The 18605-nt window shown below is 32.0% G+C and overlaps 3 protein-coding genes and 1 non-coding gene across 8 annotated transcripts; 3 read left to right on the forward strand and 1 right to left on the reverse strand.

The window, feature by feature from the left end:
- The first annotated feature begins 688 nt into the window (after positions 1–688).
- Positions 689–2589, forward strand: LOC112801463 (uncharacterized). Of its 3 annotated transcripts, none has more exons than XM_025844200.3 (4): positions 689–1227; positions 1487–1624; positions 1988–2125; positions 2243–2589. In XM_025844200.3, exons 1-4 carry the CDS (start codon positions 838–840, stop codon positions 2270–2272), a joined length of 696 nt encoding a protein of 231 aa, XP_025699985.1. In that variant the 5' UTR covers positions 689–837; the 3' UTR covers positions 2273–2589. The 3 variants fall into 3 exon arrangements, with proteins under 3 accessions (XP_025699985.1, XP_025699987.1, XP_025699986.1); XM_025844202.3 differs by having other exon boundaries at positions 2238–2419; XM_025844201.3 differs by having other exon boundaries at positions 691–1227; positions 1991–2125.
- A 6759-nt stretch (positions 2590–9348) lies between these two features.
- Positions 9349–11475, forward strand: LOC112801464 (probable E3 ubiquitin-protein ligase RHB1A). 2 transcript variants are annotated; one of them, XM_025844206.3, is made up of 6 exons: positions 9349–9486; positions 9853–9971; positions 10459–10528; positions 10616–10825; positions 10921–11030; positions 11103–11475. In XM_025844206.3, exons 2-6 carry the CDS (start codon positions 9909–9911, stop codon positions 11130–11132), a joined length of 483 nt encoding a protein of 160 aa, XP_025699991.1. In that variant the 5' UTR covers positions 9349–9486; positions 9853–9908; the 3' UTR covers positions 11133–11475. The 2 variants fall into 2 exon arrangements, with proteins under 2 accessions (XP_025699991.1, XP_025699988.1); XM_025844203.3 differs by having other exon boundaries at positions 10459–10825.
- A 649-nt stretch (positions 11476–12124) lies between these two features.
- TRNAT-UGU (transfer RNA threonine (anticodon UGU)) lies at positions 12125–12196 on the forward strand. The gene has a single exon. It is a non-coding gene; the product is annotated as a tRNA-Thr (tRNA).
- A 695-nt stretch (positions 12197–12891) lies between these two features.
- LOC112801465 (uncharacterized) lies at positions 12892–17234 on the reverse strand. Of its 2 annotated transcripts, none has more exons than XM_025844208.3 (3): positions 16861–17234; positions 16400–16553; positions 12892–16022 (listed from the first exon to the last, which is right to left on the reverse strand). In XM_025844208.3, exon 3 carries the CDS (start codon positions 15957–15959, stop codon positions 13002–13004), a length of 2958 nt encoding a protein of 985 aa, XP_025699993.1. In that variant the 5' UTR covers positions 15960–16022; positions 16400–16553; positions 16861–17234; the 3' UTR covers positions 12892–13001. The 2 variants fall into 2 exon arrangements, with proteins under 2 accessions (XP_025699993.1, XP_025699994.1); XM_025844209.3 differs by having other exon boundaries at positions 16673–16916.
- Between the last annotated feature and the right edge of the window lie 1371 nt (positions 17235–18605).

Genomic DNA, 18605 nt, shown 5'->3' on the forward strand with positions numbered 1-18605 from the left:
CCTTGTCTATCGCTTGACCCTCCTCTAGTTGCTGAAGGACGGTGGAGAAATGATACCTACTATATCATCTCGACGTCGCTTGTTTTCCACACCGCTGCCAACTCATCGAACTCTATTTGAAAACCTAAACTCTGCTTCTACTAATTTAGTCTCTCTTCTTTTTCCTCTTCTAAAATCTAAAATAAATTTCTAATTATTCTCTTTGCTGTTGCTGTGAACCCACCACTGTCGCCGTCGCCAACTCACTACCAGTGACTTTACAAGTTTCACTCTCTTCTCCATCAACCACTACTAGTGAAGAAGGGATTAGAGGAATACGTTGCCACAGGTGTCTTCTCCGTTGTTCATCAAGTCTACGGAAGCCAATCCAACATTCAAAACTTTTTTAGTACAATTCATTTTTGTATCTGAGAAAAAAAATAGAGTACCCTAAAAAAAAGAAACAAAAAAAACGTAAAAATAGAGAAAAGATAAGAAAAATAAAGTATTTCTCTATAAACGACGATGCAGAGAAAAAATTCAAATTAGAATTTTTTCGTAAAATTAATAAAAAATATTTAGGAATAAAAAGAAAAAAATTTTCATTAAAAAGATGAAAAGCTGATGAGAATAAAAGAAAAGAAAAAGAGGCGAAGAAACAAGGCAAGTTGAGAGTTCTATTTATATAATATAAAAATAGAACAAGAAGGGAAGCTGATGAGAATATATACATATGACTTGTTTGTTTATATATCGAAATATACATAGACGCAGGGTGTTCTTCCTGTGACTCGAAAACAAAGAACATAATAACTTGAATATCAATCATATAATTATCTTTAATTGGATTCAGTTTCAATGTATTCTGATATGCATGGTTTTGATATTTTGTCACACATGTTCAATGAAGAAATCCCAGACCTTATTCTTTTCTCTGATGATCCTCTTCCTCTCTTCACAGCTCAAGAAAACATAATTGATTCTCTTGATCCTTTATCCCTTTCATGCATCAATTTCTCAGAGTCCCAAATGGTGGCGGATCATTGTTCCAACAATCATCAGCACCATCTAAGTCTTCCTCACAGTTACCTGCAGAGGAGCTCCAGTTGCAAATCGTTTGATAGAAAACCAGTTTTTCCACCATGTGAAGCTCACAACGACACTTTGATGGATTCCCCAACTTCTGAGTGGGAAAACGATTTCTTCAAAGGACAAATAAGGAGGGTCTTCAGTGCAGGAGACTTGCAGGTAGGTCCGTTACACTATGGAAATGGATCTTCTTAATTTTTTTAACAATTGAGAGAATATAGTGTAATTTTTTACTATTAATTTAAAAAATGAAAGTAAGAAAAAATATTTAAAAAAAATTAAAAGATTACAGATGAAATAATATTTTTTCAATTGAGAAGTTCCAATTCCATTACACTACTATATATGCTGCGATCAATACAACTCCCTGTTAATGTTATTGTTAGTTTCATTCAAGTTTGTTTCATTTGGTGAACAGAACATGCATGCAACTCAAACACTTCAGACGGATGAACCGTACTTGAAGGTGGGGCGTTACAGTCCCCAAGAAAGGAAAGAGAAAATCTCAAAGTACAGGGCCAAGAGAAGCCAGAGGAAGTTCAACAAGACTATCAAGGTAATTCTCTTCGTAATTTTCCCTCATTAATTCTTAACTCCATTTTTCACGTATAGTATTCAAATATATTTCGTAAATTTGATATAGATTAGTTTTATTATTACGATTAGATTGTGTTCTTTGTCTATAGATAAATACCCTTATTTTAATATACATTCCGATATAATAACTAATAAAAAATCAATTTGAGTTATTCGAGTGATCAATTAATTTGTTTGTTAAGTGTTTGAAGTTTGAATTTCACTTCGTAGATGGAACAATTTATTGGCCAATACTATATCCTTAAATAAAAAAAAAAAAAACTAATTGAAGATAACAACATAATTTGATAGAAAGAGGGTCTGAATTGTGTATGTATGGTAGCAGTATGCATGCCGAAAGACACTAGCCGACAATCGAGTCCGCATACGTGGCAGATTCGCACGCAACGACGATACCAGCGTGATTCCAAAAGCCCCATGTTCAACTTCAAATACACAGCAAGACCAAGATGAATTCTGGGTAAATATACTTGTACATTTGAAGCGCACTTATTTATTAATATTAATATTAATTAGTTGAATGTATGTAGTGCTGATGATATATATTATTTATTTATTATTATTATTGTTAGTGTAGATTGAAATGATTGAAGCGTTGAATGAGTAGTAGATCCTCTGTTAGTATGAAGATCCAGAGTTTCAGTTTCATTAGTATGGCTTTGATTTTGAGTTTTGAGGTGTGAAAGAAGCACAATTTCTGGAAGACTCAACTTTACAATTTTAGTTTCATCAATAAAAGTCACCGTATTTGCAATGTTTATGCTTATGTGGGTGGACTGTTCTAGGTTGACTTCTGTTGGGTTAGAGTATGTACCTCAGTACCTGTATCCAATTTCACTTTCTCTTTGCCTTTCTTCATTGTATATAGGAATCTTCTTGTAATGCATTTTCAGAAGAAAATAAAGTATCTAGTTGTTTCCATCACTTTTTATCACACACCACCTTTTTTGTAATTTAGTTTTATTACTCTTCTCTGTTACTCTAACTTTTAATACAACTCTGGAATCCAACTAGTTAAACATGTTAAATTATCTAACAACTTTCAATTAGCAACTTCACATAAAGACAAATTTACGTGAATTTTCGCTATTGTTAAAATAAAGAATAGTTTAGTTGTGTTTACTGAATAATATACAGTAGAAGAAGAAAACAGAACATGAATACAAGAGCATTTAGAATTCTTAATTAAACAAGAAATGTCTCGACTCTGTATATAATTGGTGAGGTCACAAAACACAACTTAATACTTGTCAATTTTTCTAGTGGAATATACCATATAGCTTCTCTATTGAGCTATCCTGACACTTAAAGTGTAAATTTACCTCTTGTTTCATCAGTTAAACTTTGGTTATAAAATATTTTAAAGTAAATTAATTTGAACCGTGCACTAACAAAATTTGATAAGGAAGCAATTGACTGCGAAGAAAATGAATGCTGCACAATTTGACTGTCAAACGCATATGATGATGCAGTATTATCACTGCTCTAGGAATCAAAAGAGGCTTCATGCCTAAACTTTAGGGGCACTAAAAGAAATAAAAAGAAGCATCAACGTACCAATAAAAGTAATCATTCTTTGCTTATTGAAGTGGCAGATATAGTAATGTTCATTAATTCATAAATAACAATTTTGTGAAAGTGGAACTTCTATTTACCAATCAAACACTGGTCAAATAAATTCCAAGGATAAATAAAGGGTGGTTAATTAGCTAGTAATTTATTTTTTATACTTTATTTTGTGTTGTCAACTTTGTGGCCATAATGATTATTTAGAGTGGGCTATACTTAATTTGTAAATTATAACATAAGATTAGGAAATACCACATCCAACTCAAAATCTTAAGGCATTAAGTTAATGGGTCTCTCATTTTATAAACTCCTCACTCTTCCTTGCTTTCTTTGATGTGGGACTAACTTCAATACTCCTCACACTTGCAATACTAACAGTCAAGTATAATGCACTTAATTAATAATCTAATCTATCCTATTAAAGTGGAAAGTGTTTGAATTTTTAAATGCAAACCAGCAGTTAAAGATAAATGCAATAGAGTAGAGCAGAGCTTGAGAATTTTTTTTTTCACTTAGAAAGAAAATAAACTTAAAGTTAGGTGCAAGTCAGATGAAAAATGTTTTAGCTCATGCATGCGTTTACCAAATAAAAGCTATCTTTTTGTTTCTCAAAGGTGAAAATTATTTCTTTGCAGCTGAAATTTATTTTTTAAGGTAAAAATAACATTAATTTGAAATGCAAAATGATGAAAATTATATAGTTTTTGCTATTTTAATTTATATTAAGAAACAAAGTGGCTGCTAATCAACTAAAAGATGCTTAAATTACCATGCATGTATCGAGCTACCATATTGGCAGCAATGCTCACAATTACAAAGGCACTAGCTCCATCAATATAAATTGAATAATTAATCGTGTCATTTGCATAATTCACAGACAAATTGATTGAATTTAATAATGATTCATAACCAAAAATAAAAAAAATGCAATGGACTCATGTAGTGATCACTACACTACAGTTTAGATAAGGGTTTATTGAGAGACATAAATGAACACTTTTACTACAAAAAGAAAAAATGAATTTTGAATTGAGAGAATCTAGCTGTTGAAGATATCACAACTGCCTAAGCAGATACCAAGACTACTGCTTTCATAGATTCTCTTGTTTAATTATAAATTATATATAAATAAAAATAGAGTAAAATATATTTTTTATTCTAAATGTTTGTGATTTTCTTCAAAAATATTTTTAAAGTTTAATTGTATTTAATTTTATCTCTAACGTTTTTTATTTGTATTAAAATTATCCTTATATGTTAACTCTATCTGAAATATTGGAGACAAAATTAAAAACGTTTAGAGATTTTTTTAAAATAAATCGAAAGCGTTAAGGATAAAATTGAATGAATCGAAAATATTAGAGACAAAATTGAATAAAATAAAATGTTAAAAATGCTTTTAAAAAAATTATAAATTAAAAAAAATATACTTTACACACAAAAATAATAGGGATGGCAGTACAAAGAGATGCTTCTGGCCGCAAAGCTTTTGTATTTTCATGTTTTTTTTTTTTGGTGTTGTATTTTCATGTTTCTTATTTGATAATATCCATTTTCATTAGCCCTTAGCAACCTTTGCATCTGTCCTCTATAAATTATTTATAATTATCATCATCAACTTTAGAGGAAAAGAGAGAGAGATTTTGAAATCAACTAATCAAATAATTGGCTTCATGCTGTGATAAGAATGTGACCCAACATCATATGAAAATAACAATAATATTAAGAAGAAGAAATGTGATCGAACAAAATAAACAATGCACTTAATGGGGGAAGAGTAGCGAACAAAGCTTATATTATAAAATTCATCATAACCACCCAAAATGATTCCAGACACCGACTTTTGACCAGCACAACACAATGGGTATTGATGATTACTATAGTTCAACACCCTATCATTGCATCCCCATTGATTATTTTACTATTATTATTTGTTATTAGATTATTAGATGATTGTTATGAATTCTTGTTCCCTAGGCTAGCCTTATTCCAAAGACACCCTGAGAAAGAATTTTTGCAGAGTCGAGATCGTAAAAGGAGAAGATAAGTGCGTGGTTGGAAAAGTTGTATGTCCACTTAATTTGTTTGGTTTTGTCCAAGAAAAGGCTTTTGGTGTTGGACATATTCCTTAAGAATATTTTCGAGCGATTTGATTAAATATAATATGACTTTTTTATTTAAATAAATTAATAGAAGAACCAAATTACTCAATTTTTTTAAATGGATTTTAAAAATGTGATTTCTCTAAATCATATAATAAATCGTCCTAGATTTGTGTGTTTTAAATAATATATGAATTATGTTACTCTGGGATGATTTGTGCATGAAATGCAATGCTCAAAAACACATAAATTGTCCCAGGCTTTTGTGTTTTATAAAATGTATATAAATTGTCCAAGGCCACCATAAGTTACATTTTTTTATCCTAAAGCTGATTGCCCTAGCACGATTTATGTGTAACTAGTCACCCCTCAAGACCCGCAGGATTTATGTATTACTATAGTAAGACACATTAGGCTGGGACGATTTACATTCAAAAACACAAAACTCATAATTATGGAATAATTTATGTACTAAAAGATGTTATAAATAAAGGAGAACCATGAATATCGATCCATAGTTGAGAGTTTTAGGAAGATGATTGAGAATGTGTTTTTGTAGTTTATTACTAGAGAAAAATTGATGAAAAAGTAAGGGTGTAACGTTCAGTAATAAAAAGTAGATCAGGATGTTCGTAAATCCTTCAACGAATTTAGAGGATTTAAGAAATAGTATATTATAGAAGTAAATAAAATTATAATAAAAAGTAAATAAAATTCATATGAATAAAATTAAATAAAAAATAAAAAATTTTATACACAGTACAATAAAATATACACAAAAAAATAAAAATATCATAAAAATTAATAAAAATAAGAATTTATATAACAATATTTGTCATATAAATAAAAAATACAATAAAAATAAATAAAAAATTATATGAACAAAATCAAATAAAATAAAGAAAGATTTCATAAAAAATATATATATAAAAAATAGTATAATAAATAATTAAAAAATAGTATGTACTCTAAAAATATAAGATCAGAATACTAAAAAATAATATAAAAAATATAAGATCACATTGTATTTTTATGTACAAGATAAATATTTTTTATATTATTTTTTAGTGTGCTGATCTTATATTTTAGAGTACATATTACTTCTTAATTCATATGAGTTTGTTTTATCATTTACTAAACTATTTTTTATATGTATATTTTTTATAAATTTTATTTTTATTTAATTTTATTCATATGATTGTTATTTATTTTATTGTATTTTTTATTTATATGACAAATATTGTTGTATAAATTCTTATTTTTATGATATTTTTATTTTTTTGTTTATATAAATTTTTTTATCTTTTATTGTACCATTTTTATGTTGTATATAAAATTTTTTATTTTTTTATTTGGTTTTATTAATATAAATTTTATTTACTTTTTATCGTAATTTTATTTACTTCTATAATATACTCTTTCCAAAATTACTTTGACCTACTTTTAACTATTGAACATTACACTCTTACTTTTTTATCAATTTTTTTCTGATAATGAACTACAAAAACACATTCTCAGCCATCTTCATAAAATTCTCAACTTAACTATGGATCGATATTCATGGTTCTCCTTTATTTATAACCTCTTTTAGCACATAAATTATTCCATAGTCATAAGCTTTGTATTTTTTAATATAAATCGTTTCAGCCTAATGTACCTTACCATAGTAATACATAAATCGTGCTAGGGTCTTAGGGGGTGACTAGTTACACATAAATCGTGCTAGGAAAATGAGCTTTAGGATAAAAAAATGTAACTCATGGTAGCTTAGAACGATTTATATACATTTTGTGAAACACAAAAAAGTCTGGGACGATTTATGTGTTTTTGAGCATTGCATTTCATGCATAAATCGCCCAGAATAATATGATTCATATATTATTTAAAACACAAAAGTCTAGGACAATTTATATATTATATGATTTAGGTTAATCATGTTTTTAAAATCCATTTAGGAAAATCAAGTAATTTAGTTCTTCTCTTAATTTATTTAAATAAAAAAATCATATAATATAGACACGCCTTAAAAATGTATTTTCCTTTTTATGTTTTTTTAAAATTTTTTTAAAGAAAGATTAATTATTATTAAATTTATAATTGCTTTCATTTGTAAATCTCAATTCTTTGATTAAAAAATGATTACATTTTTACTTTTTTATTTTATAAACTTTTTTATTTAGAAGAACTTGATCCGTATTTGCAATCAGGGACGGATATAAGGGGGGCGAGTGGCGGCCTCGGCCCCCCAACTTTTTTTAAGAGTAATAAGTTATTATGTATAATTTAATTTTTTTAAAAAAATATTTAGTATTTAATCTAGTATAAATAAAAATTCAGTCTAATTTAAATATTAATAATTTTTAATATCTAAAAAGTAAGTAACAATATTAAAAAAATTTGAAAAAGATATTATTACTAATATTTTTTAATTAAATAAAAAATTTTAAATATCATAAAGTGAATTCTTTTTCTTCTTATAGCCGTCTTTTTTTATTCATTTGGTATTAATTCTCTCTGTTTCAACTGCTACAATTAAGAGATCTTTTTCAACTATGAATATTGTGAAAAATAACTTAGAAACAAAATAAAAGATGAATTTCTTGATAATTTTATTTTAATTATATTGAAAAAAAATTACTGAAAAATTTTACACAAATTCTATTATCGGTGAATTTTATGATATGAAGAATCGACCATTTCGTTAGTAAAAAGTATACACATATTTCTTTTTACTTTAAATATATTCTTTGTCAATATATTTTTGTAATACATCTTATATTATATAATTTTTTTACATAATTTTTAATATTATATGTGTTATTGGCCTCCCATAATATCATTTCTGGATCCGTCCCTGTTTGCAATTGTAATTTAATGGAATGACATGGTAGTGGACCTTCATGGGTAGTGCTCGAAAGTATATATGTCACCGGCAAAGATTAAAAAAGGTTAAAGTAAAACTTTTAGTAACGAGTAGGATAAAAGTGAAAGAAAGTGAGAACTTTATTAAGTTAACAGTTAATTAACATGCTAAACTAGTGGAGAATCCTGATCATGAAGTAGTTAGCTTTATGCTATATAGTCAGGACAAGACATCACAAATTCACAATTGAGTTTAATTATGTGCTATTATCTAAGACAAACTAATTTTGGAAATGACAAATGCTTCAAAGATAGCAAATTATTAGTGCACTAAACAGTTATGTGCAAAAATAATTCCCCAGTAAAACTTGGATAGGCATCAAAAGTTTCATTTTGTTTTTTGTTCACTTTTTTTTTTGGTCAATGTTTTTTGTTCACTTTATTTGGATACATCTTACGTGGTGATTTCTGATAATGAGTACAATTTTTTTTGGTCTTTCCATTTTAATGTTTTGGTCTTCATTATAAGCTGCAGTTTATTTAATTAAGCCCATGAAAGTTGAGTAGCCCAATCCCAATTTGATTTGTAGTGGGTGTTAGTACTTAGTAGAGAGGAGTCTAAAAGGTAGGGCTGATAAACGAGTAAGATACAGTAAGATTTAGATTTTAGGTTTTATTTTAATTTTATTTGTATCTTTAATTTTTTTAAAAAATTTAATTATATTCTATGTGTAGGTTGAGATTTTTTTATTTTAATTTTATTCGTACTTTAAGGTTTTATATCCATTGAGTTGTAACAAATTAATTTTTGATTTTTTTTAATTAAATACAAGATTTAATTATTTTATAATTTATAGATATACTATTAAAATAAAAAATATAAAATTAAATCTATATTAATTCGATTCTGTGAGAAAACCAACTAAAAAGGTAATCAATTAGAGTCAATTAGTTAAAAAATAAAAAGTTAGTTATAAAATAAAAAAATAATCTTCTACTATCTTAATTTTTTGAATTTCAAAATTTAAAATACAAAAAATTAATTTGAGTTGGCTTAGATGGTAGTTGGCTCCCTAAATTTTTTTAAATTTAAAATAATCAAATTATATATAATAAAATCTGTTAAAAATTACAAAATAGAGATGCTATAAATAAAACACACAAAATAATGAATTAGAAAGGTGGTGGTGTTGTTCTCTGCCGAAATTGGGTTTGAATCTGAAAGCTCCAAGCATAGCTCATCATTCCTCACTCTCTCGCTCGTAACTCCTTACCACCTCTACTCTCTGTAAACCCCTCTCACTCTCTTTCTCTTTTTCTTTCTCTTTTATATTCCTTTCCATTTTCTATATAGAGATACGAAATTCGCTGCCTTTGTTTGATTATTGTTTCCGACTTAGCTGAATTATTATGTGTTTTCCTTTTCTGATTAGGTTTTGTGAATTCTCATGAATTCCAATTAACTCGCTTACTGAATCCATATATAACATGCAATAACCCCCACCGATTCGTTAATAGGTCCTTGATCATCATCGTACGCATGCATGATCGTAGTTACGTATTCATTCACATATAGTATATACCGTATTAATTAAGTGTAATCTTAGCTTCTAAAATGCTGTATCTTTCTTGTAAAATCATGTTGTGATGAAAGGTGAAACGATGAAACCGATGGTACTATCTACTTTTGGGAGCTGGATATAAGAAGACATGGGTGGTTGCTGTTGCTGTTCTTCCAAGGACACTGATTCTGCTCAAAATACCTACTATTACGTCAGTATATCCCTGCACTACTTGTGCTTCCATTACATTATTTTTTATGTTCTTCTTTTGAATTCAGCTCAGGACCGTATAAATCAACAGTAATATACACGTATATAACTAAAAGAGGAATACTAGAGGGCCATCGAATTTATTGTTTTTGGCTGTTAGTTAGTCGTTAATATTTAAAAGTATGTGATAAAATATGTTGTTAAATTTACTAGACTAAAAGAACTAGGCTAAAAGAATTGAGTTGATGACTAAGTGATGGTAAAAAATAATAAATTCTGATAATTTCCTAATATTTTTCTAACTAAAATTGTAAGTATGGTATATGTAATCCACAGATATGATTTTATTCTATTAAGTATATTTTGGTGTCTATTGTCGTCGCCAAACATCTCCTAATTTATACTGAGAATAAACTCCTAGTCCAACATCTTAATTGTTCATGATATGCAGTCAATGTGTTAAGCCATTGTTTCAATTGTATATGCAGTACCCGAGAGTATCAGAGGAGCATGTTCCGTTATCATCCAATCATGGTGCTGCGTCTGTTTTTGCTGGAGGTCTGTTAGTTGATACTAACCTAGATACTTCAATTCCTGATACTTATACACCACCTCCTGCTCCTGCACCTTTCAATGTTACATTAGGTCCCAATCCAACTCTACCTGTAGCCAGAGAAATTTGTGCTGACAAAACTAATGCATCAGCTGCTGGGGCAAATCATGAGGCCTCCGCTAAGTTGGAAGAGCTGAAGGAATCAGCAGGGCTCAAAGTTCAGACAGACCTAGAACTACGAAAACTGGTAGAACCTATCATTTTAGAGGAAGAGGAGGATGTGTGCCCAATTTGTTTAGAAGGTGATATATTGTCACAGCTAATTTTGCTTTCACCGTGAAATAAGCTTTATTATGTAGCTGTTGAAGATGACAGTTTTCGTGTTTTAAACTTGCAGAGTATGATGCAGAGAATCCAAAACTCACTACAAAGTGTGATCATTATTTCCACCTTGCATGCATTCTGGAATGGATGGAAAGAAGCGAAACTTGTCCTGTATGTGATCAGGTTTGTCTCGATCATTCCCACTTTTCTCAACATATGCCCTTGTGGAATACACATGTTTATCTTTTCATACAGGATATGGTTTTGGACCCTCTCATTCACTGAAGACATCGCGAACTTTGGTCAAGCATGCTGTAGATTGTAGAGAGCTCTGGTTAAAAACGCTAAACTTTTCTGTTCTGGCAACCCAAGTATATGGTTTTATTTGTTCAGGTTTCAAGGTTTCGTGGGGATTCTTTTTCCATTTCCTATGCTCAACCCGGCTTGTTGATAACGGGCAATTTCATTCATCTTCGTGGTTATTTAGTTAGAAAGTTGAAGTGATATCCGCAGACCAAATGGAACAGTGAACTGTTGTAAATAGAATTTATATGATTCACAGAGCTTATTCTTGGAGACAACTTAATTACAGAACAGAGAAGTGAATATATTTTTCGTTTACTCGTAATGTCTATCACTGTTGTAGGATTCTCGTTATGTTGCTTTTATCTCATTTGAATATAGCTATATATCCTTCTCAGCGATATTGAATTGGAATTTCTTGCAGTAGAGAAACTAAATAATCTTTCTTAAAGGGAATATAAATGTTATCAGGTAAGCAAAATTAAGATAAGACACTTTCATGTATTCGTTTGCAAATTGATATAATACGCTATTATGTAGAACGTCAAGAACATATTACTTTTGTGAGTGAAGAGTGAAAACGATACATCTATCACTCCCTGCACCCAACTCAGTCGATCATCTCCGACACTTAGATGGAGCACTCGAGGGAAGTTGAAGTTCTTTGCATGATGGTGCATATCATGTTCATGCTTTAGCGATGACAAAAATCTCGTAATGGTGTGTAATTCATGAACGTATGATGTTACATCTTCTAGATATAGATTGCTGCATCCATAAATGATTAAACCCATAAGATTTTACATGTCATTTGATTGACATGATGAAACAGTATGTTTAAAACCCGAGGCACATTAGTTAATTCTTATAAGCTGGCAACATACACGGACACGGGTTTAAACATATCATATTATTCAGGTATTAACTGATGATATAATCATTATTTAAATTTTAGTTAATAGTTCTATCAATCAGCCCTTATAGCTCAGTGGTAGAGCGTCAGTCTTGTAAACTGAAGGTCCGTAGTTCGATCCTGCGTGGGGGCAATTATTTTTATTTTCCACCGTCAGTCTAAACATATTAAAATTTTATTTTTTCAATACTGAAAAGGACAGAGACAAAATCAATTGCGAATTTGCGATGCATTTTTACTGTACAGTCCACAGTAGCTCATTAATTATATGATTGAACCGCTCCAACGTACTTTCCGAGGTTTCCATATTTTAATAGTAACAGCCTCCCCTGTTCATATTCACTGTTCCTAGTTGGTAAAGAAACATGCATAGTGCCATTTAGTTTAGCTTTTCATTGGAAAAAACAAAAAAAACAAAAAAACAAAAAGGAACACGCATGGAACTCTTTGGGTTTGGGTATACATAATTATTTTTGTTTTTATTTTTATTTTATCGACACAAGTACAATCAGCCAGTTCACTACATGTTATATAGCTTGTCATTTCTTTGAATTTATCTAAATCAAAAAGGGCTTCTTGTACATGTACCTAGATAGAATTGAAATCTTGCATGATTCTAAAGCCTTGAGCGGTGTCCTCATCAGATTGATAATTCAAACATGATAGCTACCTTAATGTGATTGTGATTGTTCATTCAACCACTTGCCAGATTGTGCATGTCAATGACTCAGACATCCACATCAAAACAAAAAAGCAATAATTTGACCTATGTTACCATTAGTCTAGCAGTGGAAAATAAATAACAAACTAACAAAGGGTTACTGAGTATGGAGTAATGTTGAATGGAAGAGTATGGTAAGTTTTGATTTATTAGAAATGGTTTGTGTATAGAATATAGAGGTAGATTTTTCCTATTCCTTTGTTACAAGGTACAAAATCTAAGTAGTTGAAGCATGAACTTGGACATTAGAAATAAGCCTGGGGAGTTTTCTTAATGTTTCACGAGCAGATATAGTATCTGGATGATGCTCACCACAAATTGAAGTTCTGATGAAAACAGCCTTCTTGATTAGATCCTCCCCAATATCAAACTGGGCACCTCTTAGCATTAGCTTAGCTCTAGTTTCAAGAACAGTGGCTCTACACAAAGCCAGTTCTTCCCAAAGAGAAGGATTCAACTGAGCATTAGTCTGGACAGACCTCCAACAAAGCGATTTCTGGAGGCACTTGTCCACCGGGGTAACGAATGCTTGGTCCGCGGCTTCCAAGGCATTGGTGCAGAGCCGGAGAAGCTCCAGAGCCGCCGTGCAGCGAGAATAAGTGATGAATGTGTGAATGGCAAGAGGCAGAACCATTCTTTTGACAAGATATAAAAGCTCAGACACCTTGAGCTCAACAACTACCGGATCCCGGCCGAATCCAAATAACAGAAAACAAGCAGCCCATAAATGGTCAAGAGTTTGTGCTATTGATCCTTGAATGATGACAGCTTGAATCATTGCTTGTGCAGCTCCAGGAACATCTCTTTTCCTGGCATATACTTTGATGAGCTCATTGAATTGGATGTAACCTTCCTTAGTGCTACTTCTTGCAATGCTAAATCTTAACAGCAAAGAAGATGCTTCTAATTCTGATTTTTTGATGTATGAGGATGTGAATCCACAGGTTAAGGCTTGGAGTAACTTTCTAAACAAGCATCTGCCCTGGCACTTTTCTGGTATCTTGTTAGCTGCTACTGCCAATAAGGAAACTGGAATTGCACCAGGAGCAAACCATCCACTTGCCAGCACCATTCTGGTTGCCAAGCTTCTTGGGCCATCTGCATGATCAAAAATGGAGAAACAAACTTCGAAAAGCTGCACAAGAAATGTGTTCTTCCTCCACCACCGGTCTTCTTTTCCGCTCCACGACATTTCCTTCAGAGGCATTCTGTTTATGGTTTCTAGAAGCCTGGTTGGGGTTATTGGTAGTTCAGACAAAATTGCACTCACAATGGCAAGGCCTAATGTTAATCTTCCAAGTTTCTCCTCAATAGTCCTCAGAGCATCAACCTCTGTAACTGGATAGTCCTTGCCAATACCTAGCATTAGAGACAATGCTTCAACTCCTGATAAGTATGAGAGCTTCAAAGGTTCCAAGTTCATGATGCAAGGAAGGCGTGTCGATATGATCACATGTGTTTCGCCACCAAAGCGAGGGAGAAGATCCATGACAGCAAGTTTGTGATCCCACCAATCTTTTTCGCTCTCCAAGTTATCAATTATCACAAGATATGGAATGTTCCTCATCAGCTCTTTTCGAACTCTAGAAATCGCTGTGATCTCCTGCTCTTCAAAGCCTTTGATCCTATTTTTATCCAAACTGTTCTCAATTCCCACATCAACTTCCAAAAAAGACCTGAGGTTAAGGTAGTTTTGCCTTATATATCTGCCTTCCCCTCCTATCCATAAAATCATCTTGTATCTCTGATGAAATCTGTAAGCAAATTCAAGAATGAGTTCTGTTTTACCAATTCCTGCATCCCCTGAAACACATGCAATACCTTTCCCACACAACATATTCCTTCCCCTTTTCCTTCTAGCATACTTTCCACGCTTGAGCCTTGAATGGTAGTGCTGCATTTCAATCTCTTTCTCTGACTCCTTCCATACAACTGGCTCTTTCTGTTTCTTGCAGCCATTTCCTGCATGCTTTTCCCTTTCATCTAGCATATTACTCTTGCCCCAACCAATTGTCACATTCTTTCTTCTTGGTTTAGCCTTAAGTTCAATGTAGTCCTTCTCTGCATCTCCAGAGACATCTCCAAAAAGCATAAACTCCAGTTCTGAAAGCTCTTTCTTTCTCCCAATAAAACTCTCATTTCTGGTGAAAGGGAACTCCTCTTTTTCTATTTTTTCTCTCCACTTAGTCAAATTCTCACCAACACTTCTCCTACCCAACCTCATTGCTATTAATGTGACAGCTCTGAGTATGCAATCTCTCCAGTTTCCATCCTGCGCTTCCAGTTTCGGTTCATCAACCCGAGAGAGGCCGTGCACGGCATCTCGCCACTCCTGTTCCAATCCTTCATACATAAGCCAAAGTTCACCTCCATGTTTTTCCCACAGCTCACCCCTCTTTTCAATTATGTCCCGGACAAGACAATCGGCTGGACTCAAATCAAAGTATATTGGAACCAAATTCTTCTTGCTAGAAAAGAAATGCAGCTCCTCAATAGTGTAAGGATTCTTGAAAGACTTGTTTGTTATAATCACTATCCCAAAAGAAGCAGCATTCATGGCTCTCTCCACAATGCCAAGTTTGCGAGAGCTCCTACATCGAGCCCTGTCTGATACAAAGCAACTGATTCCTTGAAGTTCTAATTCAGCACGAAGCCAATTAACAAATCTTACAAAAGGAGGTTTTGAGCCATGTAATCCAATGAAAACATCACAATTCCTTAATCTATAAGAAGAACATGATGTAGAATCTGGAATGGATGAAGTTCTATGACATCTATCTTTCTTATCTCTTCTCTCTTTCTTTGCAAAATATCGATCATCCCGGTGATAGCATGAACTAGATATGCTACTGCTAGATATGCCAACTGAGGAAGATATCCGATCAAGTTTTTGCAAATCACCTGAGTTACCAGATGCATCTGGGAAGGTGCATCCAACATTTACATCAAACTTTGGTTCTTGAATGATGGAACTGGTGCTAGGGGAAGCAACATCCAAATGAACCACCCTATTACTTGGACCCGGAGCAGCATCAGGTATGAGTGATGGTGATCTTGGAGAGAAGAAGGGTGACTGGTTTGCTGAAAAGAATGCTGAAGATGAAGATGACATATTCCTTAGAGTCATGGCTTTTAAGGACCCAGACATGGGGCTCTCTTCTTCAATATCCATCATTCCCCAAGTTATCAAAGATATCAAATCCAACCATGCAAGCAAACAAATTTTACAAACACCCCTCTGAAATTCAGGATTATATTCGTTAGCCACAACCTCTATTCCAAGTTATAGATCTCGAATTTTACATACACAAAAGAAAAACTAATATGAAGAAACAAAAACTTTATTTCTCAAATCACGCATAGCTCTAACCATTTTAAGTAGCAATTGCCAACATGGAAAACTTCACAGAAAGATTTTGAACATAAAAGAAAATAACGTGCCTGTTTTATGCAGCAGACTCAAAAATAACACAGAATTTGCTAAGTAATTCTTTAACCAAATTTTAAAATCAAAGAAGGAGGAGGAGGAGGAGATGGCATAATGTCCAAACTTATTTTAGAGATTGAGTTGATAAAATCATAAAATTGCATAGTGATTCAGATCTGAATACTTACGTGGATGCCAAGCTGAAACACAGTGTCGCAGATTCACTGTTCTGGCTCTTTGAACAAATAAGGAAGGATCATTAACTTATAACCATTAAGACTTATCCAATTCATATGCACTGTGAAGTGTGGACAGTGTCAATAACGAACTCCAACAACTCACCTAAGAAAATTTAGAAAAAAACATCATCATAAGAGGTAAAAAGGAAAATCACCCATAAATAAATACAAATATATATTATTAAATATCATTGATCATTGAAGGTTAAAATAGATCACCACCTATGAATGGAAGGCTTTAAAAACGCAGACACGCCTTGAAAAACTAGCGAGACATATGAATGTGTTATGAGTGACCCGTGATGTGAAGTGCAGAAATTATTGCGTCAAAGTGTTTGCGGGGAAGAGCCCATTTTTAGAAAAAGAAGAAAAGATAGAACTTGTTGAAAATGAAGGCAAAAAGCTCGTACCTTTTTGCTCAGAAGGAGTGTGGGAGATGGAGAACAAGTCTTGAGGGTTCAGAAACACTAGCTGTTTTTTGATAACCACGCCATTTTATGATTTTAATTTGTTTTGTATTTGTTTATATATTTATATATATATAATAACTAAAATGTTGTCTCAGTAGTACTCTATCTGCCTTGTTAAATCTTAAAAAGAACCCTTTTCACACCCTAGATTTGAATATTGTATGAATCTTCTTGTTATGTTATTTATGTAATTATGTGTATGTGTGTGAGTGTGAGTGTGACAGTGTTGGTGTTATGTCTTCTGGGGCCATAGATATTTGTATTATAATGGGTAGGAGATGAGTATTTTCAAGGTCTGCAAAACTGAGAAAACTGGTGTGAAGAGGGAAGGAGCACCGTTAGAAGAAGGCAATGGGACCCTGAGCAGTGACCAATGAGTAGGGTATGGTTGGAATTGGAATTGTAGGCTCCACAACCATATTCATATTTATACCACCGTTAATTTTGCAGACCTATGTATCATAATCATATCGATACTGATTGTGATTTCAATTTGGAGCATTCCTATTTTGTTTCCACATTCTCATTTCTTTCTTTATTACAAGGACTTACCCTTTACGCTTTATTCACATATAATGGTATAAATATCATATGATTTTACATATAGTATGATATTTTTCATTAATTATTAGTAAGATACATATAGATAGTCCAACGCTGACAACGTGGCGTTTTGTTTTGTTTTGTTTTGATTCTGTTTTGTACTTTGGATATGAGCGTGACACAGTGACTGACGTTATGAGTGAGAGGTTCTAAATTCCAAGGACTTCTCACTTCTCACCCGTTTTTCATATTGTACTTCCCATTATGCTTTTTCTTTTTTTACCCCTTATTATTTCTGGAAATACTTATTATTACTAAACCTTATTTCAAAGGCAATACTTATGGATAATGAAAAGACTAGTGATAGTTATATTTGTCTGAAATTGTATAATTAGTAAACGAAATAAAGTGATGATAATGGATGGGCCGAAAAGATAAAATCATGAACTTGACCTTTCAATATATACAATGATTTGAAAGGGTCAAGTTCGTGTATCAAGTGAAGGGGACAGGCAAAACAGTTCTCGCAAATAAAAGAGGAAAGAGAGGAGCCCAAAACTAAAGCACCATTTTTTTTTATTTAATTATTTTTATGGAACCAAAAGGTAACATTTGAACAAACTATATTGCTAGCATAAATAAATATATATATGCATTCAAGATTGAATATGTATTGTTTTTGTGAAAATGTGTCGTCTCATCTGATGAGTGATTCCAATTTCCAACGGCTGGGGTTATTTTGAGGCAGCATTGTTAATTTGTCTGTTTTATAATAAAATAAAAGAATTGAATAATGAACAAGAGGGTAGACCATGGAATGGAAGAGACCGTTTGGTTGACTCTTGAAGCAAGGTAGCACGTGCCTCCATGTGAATGTGAGACTACTATTTCGTCCATTCACACACATTAACTAACCATTATATACCTTAGTTACCAAATTCCTCATTAACTATGCATAAAATTTTACTTACCCAACGTGTTCAATTCTTAGCTTCTTTCAATTATTGAGTAGGCAATATTTTGGTCCCAGCCATCACTGTGCACATGAAAACACTTACCTTATTAGCTTGTTCTTTTTCATGTGTTGTATATATACTTGTATGTGATGCAATTATCAAATAAATAATATCAGATGTTTCAAT

This window comes from Arachis hypogaea, chromosome 5 (genome assembly GCF_003086295.3).
Source record: "Arachis hypogaea cultivar Tifrunner chromosome 5, arahy.Tifrunner.gnm2.J5K5, whole genome shotgun sequence".
NCBI classification, from domain to species: domain Eukaryota; kingdom Viridiplantae; phylum Streptophyta; class Magnoliopsida; order Fabales; family Fabaceae; genus Arachis; species Arachis hypogaea.